Source organism: Chaetura pelagica, unplaced genomic scaffold, assembly GCF_000747805.2.
Source record: "Chaetura pelagica isolate M959 unplaced genomic scaffold, ChaPel_1.0 scaffold79, whole genome shotgun sequence".
Lineage (NCBI taxonomy): Eukaryota > Metazoa > Chordata > Aves > Apodiformes > Apodidae > Chaetura > Chaetura pelagica.
Window position 1 is genome coordinate 4,758,501 of NW_009969339.1, and position 14,488 is coordinate 4,772,988.

Genomic DNA, 14,488 nt, shown 5'->3' on the forward strand with positions numbered 1-14,488 from the left:
CCTTCACCTTAATGCTCATACATCTTTCCTTTAGTGGGTCTATTAAATTCATTGTGCACTGATGGAACAGTAAAAGGTCTAAGGTAGAAGTATTTCTTTTTTATGCTTGACAGGCATTTGATGGCCACTCAGATTACATTAATGATCTGGTGTTTGCTCCCAAAGAAGGTCAAGAAGTGGCAAGTGTAAGTGATGATCACACCTGCAGGTATGCATTTTGTTCAAAACATTCTTGAAATAGTAGTGTTTGGCTTTTTGGCTGCAGTTGTTCTTTGTATGTTTGCCTAAATAAATAAGCATTTATTTTTTTAAGTGAGCTATAAAGACCAGTGGACTAGCCTTGTTAACTAGGTTGTGAACTGTTTTTTGTTTTACTTGTGGGTTTTTTTCAACGCAACTTCTTGAACTAAATACAATGTTAAGGAAACTGTTCTCTCTTGGAATTATGTACACTATAATTTCCCCTGCTGGAATAAAAGGATGAGAATAGGAGAGAGAAGACATGCATAGCTCAGCACTTAAATGTACAGACCCTCTATCCGTTCTGTTATGAGTCCATTTAAAACCAGTATATGTATGTGAACTCATACACTTGCCCAAATTTATTAGTGTTACTAGGAAGTGGGATTACAGTAAATTATGACAGTACCATACTAAAAATGAGCTGTCAGTACCATATCATTGTTATAGCTGCTTCAAAGCCATGTGTTGAGTTAATTGTAACTGGAAGTAAAAGGGAAACATGGTTAAATACTTTGAAAAACTCTGGTTAAGTTTTTGTAGTACTGGAGTTTTTCCTCATCAAAAAGCTCTCCATTCCCCTCTTCTGGTGGTGCAAGTGAATCTGTAAAGCTGCTATTCTTATCCCTCCAATGCAGCTCATACCTGTAGAGATCAGGAGGGCACCTCTGTGGGTTTTTCAAGACATTTTAGTGGCAGCAAGAGACTGAAAGCATCATCTTTGACTTTTTTTTTTTGTTGTAGCTGTGATAATTCAAAACTTGTCTCAATTAAGGAACTGTTTTAGTTTTTTTCTCTGATTATATGAGTTATTCTTTGAAGTTACCACCAAATCAATTGCTATATAAATGACCAAGTAGTATTCAGGGCAGAAAAAGGCATTTTTCACTTAAGCCATTTTCTACCTGCTAAAGTAGAACTCTTTTAAGAATGATTACTCTCTGTGTGAGATTTTTTCTAGTGTAGATCATAAACTGATATAAATCATAGTTTAGTGGCTTTAGTTGAGCCACTCTGTCCTAAAAAATAGAAAATCTAAACAAACTGTGATTTTAACACCCTAGAGAACTCAGAAATACTTCAACCAGTAGGCGGATTTTCCATAGGCCTGTCTATATAATATACCCAACAAAGTAATAATGAATGAATAGTAGAAATGTATTATTTATTCGTAGCCTGTTCTGATTTACTTCCAATTCCTGATTTCTTCATTGGATCTAAACTAATAGTGAGCTTATTCAGCAGAGCTGTTTGAATGTGTGACTTTTTTTGTTTATTTTATTAAATGCTCAGTGTTCCTCAGATGAAAGAGAGCTGTTTCAAAACCAGTAGTCAAACTGATGCTAAATTAAAAGGAAATAAGAATGATATAATGTATACTATCAAGATTTCAACTTAGTAACTCTGAAGGACATTTTATGCAGTAAACCATGAAGTCTTTGGTTAAAAGCCATGGGAAATAAGTAAGATTTTTTTTGGCTACTGGAGTTCTTATTTTTTCCATTCATGCATGTGGAGAATGAAGACGTTTTTATTGAATTTAAAGGTTACACTTTCAAAACGAATGGAAAATGCATTCCCTGGGACTTACCAAAATCATTCCTTACTTACTGTGTAATTTGCTTCAGCAGTAATGTAGGAAGATTAATAATTCTTCTGTCATTACTGAGTTTCTATTCTGGACTACTTCTCTAGGATACAAGATCTGTTAACACCTTTAGAATAAAGTCTAGAACAACTAGTACAAGAACATGAAGTTTTTAATATTTGGGTATTGTTCTCTTAAAGTTCCACTGTTAAGTCTCAATAATGTCTTCATACAATGCCTTGGTATGTAGAGATTATATACAAATGTGTTTAGATCTTCCCTGGTTTTCACTCAGTAGTAAGGTTTGCAGAGATCTCAAGCTATGTTCAGTCACTTTGGTTGGAAGACAGTCTAAGTTAGATACTGGTCAGAGAAGCTGTGGTGATATATATTGTGTCCTACCTTTAAATTGCTGCTGCGTGATTCAGGAATTCATGTTGTTTCTTGCGCATATTCTTTGTTGGCCTTATTCTTCTCAAAACACAAGACTTTCCCAGCTGTGAAGTAGAACTTAAACAAACACTTTTAAATAAAAATCATTGCAGTAGCCATCTATGTTATGTAGTTGTGAATAGAAGTGTTGTGTGCATTCATAGACAAGTGAGGTGGTGTTGATATGCTAATATGGTGTATGCTTAATAACCACACATTCTTGCACAGAGGATCTCAAAACTAATATAAACTTAAAAAGAATTACTTTTCTGAAAGATGACACCTTTGTAAGACTCTGAAAACCCACCGTGGTGCAGTTACTGACAATGGTATTTGTATTAAGGATCAACATTCCTGTACCTAGAATTACATTGCAAAATTGATCGAAAAATTCAAATGCTGCATTCTAAATATTGTAATTTATTTCCTTAATTTGGCCAAAGGATGTTATATTACAGGATGAATGAAGCTGTTTTCAGGCATATAGTTAATTTATATCTTTGGCAGGATATTGTAATTTTCAAATTTTGCTTATTTTATACTATATATAGCAAATGTATTAAGAATCTCACAGGATAGCTTCCCCTATTTGACTTTTTTATGCATTTCATAAATGCTTTACTCGTTCTTAAAAAACAGAAAATAAAAAGGTATCTTTTGTGTTGTTCCATCTTCATCTGTTTGTTTTTATGGAATTCCCCAGTGTCTCTTCATCTGAGAAATATAATACCAAAATATTTATATTTTCTGAGGTATGCTGATTGCAATTATCAAGCTAGTCATGCATTATAATTGATGAAAATGAAGGAGAGTCTTTTTAAGAGTCTAGTCTTCAACTTTGTACACTTTTTGTGTGCATCCCTGTATTTCCCCCAAAGGTAGTCCTACACAATTTCTGTTACAATGTACTGTCACAATGCAAGTATTAACTAAAAACTTGTGTTGTACTCCACAATCACTATGAGATTATTGACACATCTCCTGTTATACCGTATCCAGTCAGCTTAAAAGAAAAAAAATAAAGAATTATCACTTCTCAAAGCAAGTTCAGTCTGCTCTTAAGTGTGGATGAATAAGCCTTTCATTAGGAAGCCTTCAGAATATGTGTATGCAATGGTAGCTATTCCCTGTGTGAAACATTATGACTCATGTGAAGGGCCTAGAATGTAGTCTAAATTGTTCTAAATAGAAATCATTGCATTAGGTTTGTTTAGCAGTTACCTTGTATTTTAGAAACTCATTGGCAGAACTGTAGTTCAGTTTCTCAGTAACTGTCATCCCACAGAAGCATTTAGTTTTTCTTTAGCTGAAAGGATACAACTGAAGCTTCACATTTTTACAAAAATACTGCTTAGTCTCTGGCTTTGCTTTAGATAACTTTAAGGGTATTTCAGTAGTAGTAGTAGTGTGTATTTTATTCACTATTTCTGGAGGTTCATGTTCTGAAATGCAAATTGTCAAAGAATAGTTAGATGAGATGCTTGAAATAGTACATGTGTCTCCCCCGTGCCTCTCCTACTTCTGTCAGCTTTGCAGGGAATAATTGGAATTACATCCCACAGTTGCCAGTGGGGAATAGAACAATGCTTGCATATCCAAGTAGATACTACAAGAAGCTAGAGGTAACATGTATTTTAACGCCAAAATCTAATTACTAATTCTTAATAACACTGACATTTCCACCATTTGACCACCAAAAGAAAATGGTGAAAATGGGTCAACTTTCTGAAGAATATTTATGTATTTGCTCTGTGAAAAAGATTTCATTTCATGGATCAAAAATAAGTGAAGGAAATGCAGTATGGGCACAAATTTAGGAACCTGTATGCTGAGTCACAAGGTAGTTTAAGATGGCTGTGCCTGGTGGACTGATGCTGAGCAGCACAAATTAATTTCCCCTTTGTCCCCATGCAACCATTTTTGTGGCTTCTTTTGCAGTGTGTTGAATAGGAAGTTCTGTTACACATTCTGCACTGGTGAACCACTAGTCAGGTGGTGCGTTACCTGATTTATAAAAACTGTAATTATTTATTTTGTTGGTAAAATAAAGTACTAGCAGTGATCTTTAACATTGCATCTTTTTTTCTTCCACTTCAGCCTTCTGTTTTTTCATGTCCTACCTAGTATCCTCTTCAGACCTCTGATAACCACCTCCATATGGAGTTGGCAGAGGATCTGAGACAAGGCCAGTGTTGGTTGTACTCTCCACAGTGATAATGAATCTCTGCACTTCTGTTTTCCTTTTCTGAGATCTCCCTTTCCTCATCCCTTGTGCTCAGTTTTGCTCTTTGCCTTTGTTGTGTGATTTCTGTAACAGGAATCTCTCCCTTCTCCACAGTCCTCTGGGCTTTCCAGGATTGATAAGATTTTCCTCATCTGTGGATTGTGTCTGATGGAGATATAACAAAATATCAGAAAGGGGTATTTAAAATAGATATTCTAAAACAAACAGACAAAAACACAGAAACATGTTGGGCATTTTTAAGAGTAGGTCAGTCAGTAATTTAAGTATAGTTTAGGATGCTTTGTGGTTGAGAATAGCATCAGATGTCAAAGTTTGTTCTAGCCCCATCACACTCACTATAATTGTTGGGAATCTTACGTTGAAAGAATTCCCTTTTTACCTCCATCTTCTAAGGATCTGAGAAATCCCTGAAGGCTGAAATGGGGTTTTGTTCTTTTACTGTGGAAAATGATGGGCTTTATTCACTTAGGATTTGGTTTTGCTCTCTAGTTAGAATTATTCAGAATTCAGAAAGTTAGAATATAAAATAAGGATCATCTCCATTGCCACCAGACAGGTTTTCAGATATTTTAATGAATACTTGGCCAACTTCCATAGAAGTCCATTGTGTGATAAAATTGCAGCACTCATACAGCATGTCGTTATCCATTTTCATGCACACAGCCTGCAATATAGTTGTTCCAACACAGTTTGAGTATCTTTGTGCTTTGAGATAACTACAGTTATGTTTGTTGAATCATAGGATGTGAGTGACAAGAAATGTACTAATATCTCAAGAATTTTCCCTGCCATTGTTTGCAGCTATCTGTATGTTGTGTTTAAATTTTGTGAGCACTGCAGCATGTAATTTCTCAGCCCTTAGCTACTGAAAAATTAATGAGTTTACTGAGCAGATTCCATATTACTTTTGAGGCTTTTCATTATTCAAACTTTTCTGCTTTACATTTATTGTGGAAACTTTTTTAAATGTCAGAAAAATACCACAGGCCCAATAACAAGTCTATACAACAATGGTTGGTGGGGGGCGGAAGAGGGTGACGCATTGCAGGGTTACAATAAATAAGGATGTTTGGAGAAAAGTAGACCCTAGTCTGCTTTGGTATAAAATCATGGGAATATTAATAAAGTTTCAAGGGCTTTGCATGGGAGACAAAATGCTCAGTCTTTTTGGATTGATTTACATGATAGGAATGTGGACAAAACTAGGGGGTTTTCAAGCATCTGTAGCTGATTTGGTTATGATTACTGAGTAATTGAGTAACTGAAATTCAGTTTGGCTAAATTTTTGGTCTTTGCACATTTTTTACTTGGGTTAGTCACAAAGAAACATTGAAAAGAGTTAATTGAACACATATGTAATTGTAAACTTCCATACAAGCATGGACCTGATGCATTTAGACAAGAATCTATTTTGATATGTATCGCCTGGTTTGGGGTTGGTTTGTTTAAAAAAAAAACACTTAAGTGGTACCATCTTTGTTATCAATAAAGAAATAAGAAAATATAAGAGGGGCGTTTATCCTTTTTCCCCCCTTTCCTATACTGTTTCTGACTAACAATATTACCATTCTTAAAAAGACATACATGTTTGGCATTTTATAAATAACAAAGTTAAGGAGGTAGAAGGCATAAATTTCTGTCTCAACACCTAATAACCTCAGTGACTTCAGGGAAGGAAACATGATGGCATGCTTCTTTGGCCAAAATGATTCACTGTCTTCTGTTATATCATAATTTTCTCCCTGCACAGTAAATACACATGGAAAGTGTTGATTTGACTTGGACAAATCTACAAGGCAAAATTTTTGGCAGTAGAAGAAAGTATTGTATGTTTCTCAATTACCTAATCAAGTAGATATTTCATTTTTTAAACGGTTGTCAGGTTTTTGGTTTGACTTTTTTTAATAAGGACACTGATCCTTCAAGATTAGAGACCCTCTGTTTTCTACAGGGAAAACAAATATTTGATCTGTTGTGGTTTGGCATAAGAAAACAACATCGTTCATTAAATATATTTACTTTATTCCCATATATTTTTGTCTAGACTTATGATGTATTATTTAAGAGTTTTTTGAAATCTCTTAAATATAATGCTCTAAGCACCCTGGTGAGATATAAACTGAAAAAGTTGGGAGGAAGTCAGCAAAAATCCTCTAGAATAAACAATAATAGGACAGCCACTCATCTAACTCAAAAGACTGAACAGAACACTACTTGAAAAATTGGCTGTTTTTAAGGTTTTGTGTGTCAGGGAGGAAGGATATATGTGTATGTTTCGGCATGAAAATGCATATAAATAGCATGCAGCCTTGTGGTTCAGACTGATGTTCACAACTGTAATGTCTTTATCCTACAAGTGAGCTACTGATTTTGTAGGAAAAGAGCTGAGCAGTGGCTATGAGGTGAAATAGACTCAGGCTTAGTTCTCTTGCCTTTTTATAAACGAAGCAGCTTCATGGCTCATTAACAGACACATCAAATGCATCCAAAGAAAACTCACTCATGACCTAGTTTTGGTGTTCCAGGATACACTTCCCTATGAATCCATATTGACCAAACCTTGTTGGGTTTTTAACTATTTATTTTAACTGCTTGATATGTACTGTAGGTACTTCTAAAGCAAAAGATTAAACTGGCATATATGATTTATTTGTTGAAAGCTTGCCAAGACCCTTTGTGAGCTAGTGTTACCTCTACTGTAGGTCCCTTTTTTTGCCTTTGCTTCATTTTTAGTTTCTTCTATTTCCATTACTCAATCTTGTCTTACCAGGAAAAAAGGGAAATTCATATATTAGACAAGCAAAATACTTCAGTGCATGCTCTTATCCTTTGCATGGTAATGTACAAGTACTTGGATATTGCCCTTTTAAACAGAGGCTCTGCCTAGTTCATCAATGTTAAAATAAATTATCTTCAGCACTGACTGCTTCTACTGACTTCTTGAAGTGATAAAGCATGAACACTGTTGAATTTGGTCACTTCCTATGTGAATGTATTGATGCACTGAAAGTTAATGTATTTGCAGTCAAATGGCAATAAAATGCCAATAGTTAGTTTAATAACTTTTTAAAATTTTTTTTAATTATTTTTTTTTTTCCTTTAGGGTCTGGGATTTGGAAGGAAATGAGAAAGCCCATTTTGTTTTACGTTCTCCTGGAATGAGTGTGTGCTGGCATCCTGAGGAGGCTTTTAAGGTTGTGTTTTCCAGCTCTTCAGCCTCACCACCTTTCAAATAACAGGAGGGTAGACTTATCTAAATTATGCTGTGGTAAGATTGACATTTAGGGAGCTAGTGTACATTGTAACTGGATATTGGTTGATTCTGCTGATCTGAAGTCAATGTAAATTAATTTTCATTCTCATCATTTTATCCTCAGTCCCTTATTTTTCCCATCAGAAATACTCCTTCTCGATTACATACATCAGTGGTTTCTGGTAACTGTTCTCCTAATTGCATATTAACTTAGAGTTCCTAGAGATCAGCTCTAGTTTTTCTCAGTCGTGGTAACACAGTTCACCAATAATACAGACTCTTACAAAGCATGCCAAGTTCAGAAAAGGATATGACTGAAGTTAGCAAAGGAATTCTTTTGTTGTTGTTATTCCTTGGAATATATGAAATATGTGCTGAAAAATCAAAACAAGTCAATAAACTGTGATTTTATACTTACTTGTTTATTGTACTGGGGAGGATTAATCAGCTGACACATACCAAAATATTCAGCTTCATTAATTGTCTGGTCCTTTGAAATCTTGGATTTATTATTCCTGTTGTGCCAATCAGTAACAACCTTAAGCAGCGACAAATACTTGTTCAGATTACCACAAAAACACAAACTTAAAACAGAGAAAAACAATCAAATAAGGTATCAAAATATTTACATAGCAATAGGGAAGAAGGATCTCTATTCTTACTGCACTTTCCACCATTATCAGTATCAGGTCCTTACTAAGAAAACTAGGAAAACTGTTTCAGGTGGTATCACAGTTGAATCTGTTTGCTACGCTTTGCTACTGGGCAACTTTGTTAGAACAACAGAATTACTAGATTAGCCCGAAAATATTGCAATATTACACCAGTCTTACATATTAGCTTGTATTTTCTTTGACCCTTATCAAAGAGTAGACACAGGATATTTTTTTTTTTTCAAGAAAATCCCCTTCAGAAAGCTAGATGGATGGTTGCTGAGAAACTCGCTGCAGGTCAAAATGCTTACTGTACTATGTCCCTTAATTTGCAGAAGAGCATGTTTTGGTCACAGCTCTCTTTTTCCAGACAAACTTGGATGTTATTAAATAATGTTAGTAATGCTTCTTTGCCATTGAATATTGTTTTTAATGCTTCTTTGCCTTCCTTAACTATTGTCCATGAGTGAGTGCCATCATCTCCTCATGGAAAAAAGCTGTTTCATCATTTAATCAGAAAACGTTTTCTACAATAAGTAATAAACAGCTACTTGAATATATTACTTTAATAGGAAAAGTTTAGATAAAATCTGTTGCAAACTGTTACAGGATGAAGCAAGAGGTGGTATATGAATTTAGTAAGGGTGAATCCAGATACTACAGTTACACTGATCAATACTGTTGTTTCCCTGTACTAGGTCTGTCAGTCAGTTCTTTGTAGTCAGAACACAAACATTTTAATTTTAAAACACAACCTTTTTGCTTTACAATTCTAGAAGTATAGTGCATCTATAATTAAGAACTATTGCTTTGAAGTGCCAAAATTATATACATAGATATATAAAGTCATGTAATCACCATCTATAACGATGTGACAGTAGTATAGATTAAATTGGTTTTACTTATTGGTGGAAAAGCGTTCAGAAGAATGACTTCTGGTACAAAGTGTACTTACTTTCAAGCAAATATTAATAATATTGAAATATTTTAGGGTTGCTATAGAGTAGAATCATAGAATTTTGCTAATACATTAATAGAATTATTTGTGTTGAAAGGGACCTTTAAGGGTCATCTGGTACAGCCCCCCTGCAATGAGCCCTTTTAAGTACTGGAAGGCCACAGTAAGGTCTCCCCAGAGCCTCATATTCTTCAGGCTGAACAGCCCCAACTCTCTCAGCCTGTCTCCATAGCAGAGCTGCTCCAGCCCTCTAATCATTTATGGCCCTCCTCTGGACCCACTCCAACAGGTCCATGTCTTTCCTGTGTTGAGGGCTCTAGAGCTGGACACAGTACTCCAGGTGGGGTCTCATTACAGCAGAGTAGAGGGGCAGAATCACCTCTCTCACCCTGCAGGCCACACTTCTGATGCAGCCCAGGGTACACTTGCCTTTCTGGGCTGCAAGCGCACATAGCTGGCTCACATCCAGCTTTTTCATCCACTTTCATGTCTTTCTCTGAAGGGCTGCTCTCGATCCCTTCATCCCCCAGCTTGTATTGATACTAGGGATTGCCCCAGCCCATTTGCAAGACCATGCACTTGGCCTTGTTGAACCTCATGAGGTTCTCATGGGCCCATTTCTTGAGCTTTTCCAGGTTCCTCTGGAGGGCGGGATGGCATTCCATCCCTCAGGCATGTCAACCACACCAGTCAGCTTGGTGTCACCTGTAAATTTGCAGACAGTGCACTCAATCCCACTCTCTGTGTCATTGATGAGGATAGTACAGATAAAAATACTAAGATTCATTACATGCTAAGTTTACAATGTTCTATTAATTTCTCCTAACAGCTGATGGTAGCAGAGAAGAATGGAACAATACGATTCTATGACCTAATTACACAGCAGGCCATTCTCTCCCTAGAGTGTGAACAGACGCCCCTGATGTCAGCAGACTGGTGTTTAAAAAATACTCTTAAAGTTGGAGCAGTTGCTGGAAGTGATTGGTTAATCTGGGATATCACTCGCTCCAGGTATTTTTATACACATGAGATAGGTTTCTTTATTCTCTTGTTAAGTAATACACAAAGAGATACGGCTGCTTTGCTAATATAGCTCTTAAATGCACTGTGTATTATATCACCTATTCAGTAAATAAATGAACATTCTTCAGGAGTTATTAAATCAACAGAGATCTTTCCCTGGCATTCTTTGTTTCATCTTTATTTATCAGTATTTATCTGTTAAAAATAAGATTCTCAAATGGACAGACAGACACAGCACCTTCCTGCTGTTTACTTCTCACTGTAAGTTCTAAGTGTTTGTTAAAATTTCATTGTAAGTCATAAGTACATAATTATTAAATCATAATACACTAGATAACTACTTCAGTTTTCCTACTTCCAATTGAGATGTAAGTCACAGGGATGCTCTGGTTTTCCCTCAGATTCTTCACAGCGAGTAGACAATGTATCCCTTTTACTGTTTAAATGATACATACTTTTGGTACTTATCGAGTATGAGCAGCAGTTGTTTGCAGAAGTTTTTTACCCTGAATGTCTATTTTAGTTATCCACAGGATAAGAGACCCGTCCATGTTGATCGAGCCAGATTATTCAGGTATTAAGTGTTGTCTGTATTCTCTGGGTTTTGTCGATACAACTCTATGTATATGTAAGCAGTTGTGAGTTTAGGGACCTGGTCGTGTCTTACATAATTTTAGGGAGATCTGGTCTATAAGCTTTGTGAAATTTGTGAATTGCCCACATTTAATATATATGTGTAATATTCCCATATATTTTTACTGTTTTACAACAACACATATACGGGGCTGTAGGTGGTGAATAATTCACAAGCTGTGTCTCTGGCTGTATTTCTCTGGTGTTAGTGGAATATCTGACAGCTTCACAGTTAACCACAAGGGAGAGAATTCCCCTTTGTGTGCACTTCTGATAGTCTGATGGGGATATTTGAAAATTGCATTAATTTTATTCATAGGTGGTCCCAAGTGAATGAAAATCTGTTTGCAACCACTGGATATCCAGGAAAGACAGCTACTCAACTGCTTATTCATCATTTAGGACATCCCCAGGTAAATTTTTTAAGTTCAGCTTTTGACTGGAATTGCATCTCTTCCAATCAGGCTTATAAGTGGTTAAAAGCTACAATTTTAAAAAAAAAGAACTAGCCCAAACCACCCAGAAATGCTTTTTGGTCTGCCCATTTTATTTTGATTTGTGTCATCTATGCTAAGGGAAAAAAAAAAATCACACCACATTTAGCCTACTATTTTAAAACCTGCTTGATCTATATGTTTTATTTTGCTCTGTCTTATTGGTGCTTAAGTGGAAGAAAACCACATTTAACCTGTTTCTTTTTCTAGTATTTCTAATTGTAAAAAGGCTGAAAGCAGCTGGTTTTGTACTCTACAGATTTGACCTAATTAGATTTTAAATCATTAATGAAAATATATCCTGAAATAATTAACACAAAGCATAGGAAATATTTTGATTTTGCTGGAGTTAGTATACATTTGTAATGCTTATAGTAAGAATATTAACTTCAAAGATACTAGTTGTGAGCGTGCTTAAATAACAGGTAGTTATTTCATTTAAAAATGTTTCTAAGTTTGAAATTATGCCATTAAAATGATAATTTTAATAATAATGAAAATAGTTGAAACAGTTTGTATCCTGGAATATTTTGCAGTATTAAACATAGTCTTAAACATAGTGAGTAGCTGTGGAACTAAGTAGCAGATAATCAGATTTTTCAGTTGGATTTCTGTTATATTTTAACTCTATTTGTTACATAGTACTAAATGTGTGGTGTTTACTTATCTATGCAACTTCGTACAAGTGGTATAGAAATAATTTATAGTCTAAGTTGTATTGATATTTTTCCCTCTGGTTTTTTGTGTGTTTTTCTTTTAGCCTGTTCTTACTGGCACTGCAGCTGTAGGATCTGGTTTGACCTGGCACAGAACTCTTCCATTATGTGCAGTCGGAGGAGATCATAAAATTTTCTTCTGGATAACTGAAATGTAAAACAAGCATTTGCCTTCAGTATAAAACTTTACAGCATAATGTCTCTTTTCTAGTAAAACAAAGGAATTTACTTGTTGTACTGGTATTTATTCACTTGGAGAACATAAGAAAGGAACAAGTAAAATATGAAACATTTCTGTTTGATTTTTAGCTTGCAAATACAAGATCTTTTGTAGAATTGTTTATCATACATCTGATATTTGGTTACTTCCCTTTAAATAAAACGTACACTTTTTTAACATGGTATTTGGTGTGAATTATTTTTTTTTAAGTGGGGTTTTTTAAGAGTTTTTGTATTCAGCAATCTCAGTCTAGCAATCTTGCTCAGTTAACACAACCCAAATACTCGGAAATTCTCCATAGTACCTTCAGAGAGAACACCTGCCTCTATTGTAAACTTTTCTGACCATTGCTGTCTTATAAAAGAGGAATGTCATAATGTACTGTCATGAAATGTTGCCTGTGCATATATTTGCTGAATAAACTAAAGGAGCTAATGGTATAATCAGAAGGATAATTTTTAGAAGTATTATTTCTCTTAAAATGACAGAGGGATTTACTTCAAGTATGCCAAACAGCATGTGGGTTTTTTCTGTTTAGTCTTCTACTTACAGGCTTTTACAGGAAAGTCAAAGACATTCTGCTTTCTAGAAGCATATTTTTTGATAATCAGAAGGATAATTTTTAGAAGTATTATTTCTCTTAAAATGACAGAGGGATTTACTTCAAGTATGCCAAACAGCATGTGGGTTTTTTCTGTTTAGTCTTCTACTTACAGGCTTTTACAGGAAAGTCAAAGACATTCTGCTTTCTAGAAGCATATTTTTTTGCCCCTCCCATACAAGACACAGAAATTAAGAGGAAAGAGTAAAATATGGAGAAGACTCCTGTCTTCAGTATCCTTTTTTGCTTTCTTTTGTAAGTGAAGTAATAAGATGTTCAGCTAGTATAACACCTTCTCCCAACATCAGAGCCATCCTTATCAGCAGTAGTTAGATTTTAAAATATTCTTTTGTTTGTCCCTACTTATGCTGCACACATGCAACCAATTCAGAATTAGGACAGCAAAAAAGAGGGTACAGTTATCTTTTAACAAGTAAGATTATATGTTATTTTCTTATTCTTGAGAAATGTTGCTTTCCAGCTGACACTGAAATTCACCTAAGAGGTGATCATACAATTTCTCATAGATTAGTCTATTTTCAGTATTGTCTATTGAATCTCATCTTTTGTAGGAGAACGGACTTAATATCCTAAAGGTTTTAAAGGTCTGTTTATTTTACTCACAAAGGTGTTCTATCAAATTCCCACTTTAAAAAGTCAATTATGTAAAGCAGTCTTCTACAGCTTCTCTTTCTGGAAAAGTTATATTCCTTTTTTCTTTTAATTATTTTACTTTTAAAGCATGTTCTTCCAATTGTGATACTTGTTAAAATTTTTAAGTAATCCTGAGTGGTGGACTGATAAAAAAAAGTAATTCTAAACTGATATAATTGGACATTTCCAAAGTATTTGGAAGACTTTTTTTTACTTTCTGCAGTGGGGTTACTATCTGCTGCATCTTGATCTCCAGTTATTCGTACTAAAGAAACAAAACCTAAAATTATCACAGAATTTATTTCTGCTAATTTTGGAGGAAGGCTAATTCCAAATCCCAAATTAAAACAACTTCTATAGATAGAAATTGGAGGGGTCCAAAATACTCATCACTTTTCTGGCCTTTCATTGAAAGGGAATCAATAAACTGGTATTTGAGGTCCTTGTACAGAAAGCAAATTACTAAATCCCAACAGCTGGATGCCACAAAGACAAGGAAAATAGAGTTGGTGTAAGGGAATCCAGTGGACTTCAATGAGTATAAATATTTTGGTATTACAGTACTGTCCAGACAGAATCAATTGCATGTAGCTTTTTGACCTCCTTTTTTTCCAGATTGTTCACCCACCCACATACAGTGCAATCAAAACAGATTTAATAACAAAAAGAAGATAAATTTATTAAACCCTTCTGGATATCCCAGCTGGCTATAAGAAAACATCAAAAGTGCAGAACAAACAAGATAGCACAGTAAAGTTGATAGAAGTTAATAACTATT

At 35.0% G+C, this 14,488-nt stretch overlaps 1 protein-coding gene across 1 annotated transcript in view; it reads left to right on the forward strand.

Moving 5' to 3' along the window:
- Window positions 1-12,635, forward strand: part of NUP37 (nucleoporin 37kDa) — a 21,558-nt gene extending 8,923 nt beyond the window's left edge. The window contains exons 4-9 of the mRNA XM_010005805.1: window positions 114-208; window positions 7,609-7,699; window positions 10,199-10,380; window positions 10,916-10,966; window positions 11,345-11,438; window positions 12,280-12,635. Coding sequence (XP_010004107.1) covers window positions 114-208; window positions 7,609-7,699; window positions 10,199-10,380; window positions 10,916-10,966; window positions 11,345-11,438; window positions 12,280-12,393 — 627 coding nt within the window. The 3' untranslated portion in view covers window positions 12,394-12,635. The remainder of the gene's footprint in view (window positions 1-113; window positions 209-7,608; window positions 7,700-10,198; window positions 10,381-10,915; window positions 10,967-11,344; window positions 11,439-12,279) is intronic.
- The last annotated feature ends 1,853 nt before the right edge of the window (window positions 12,636-14,488 follow it).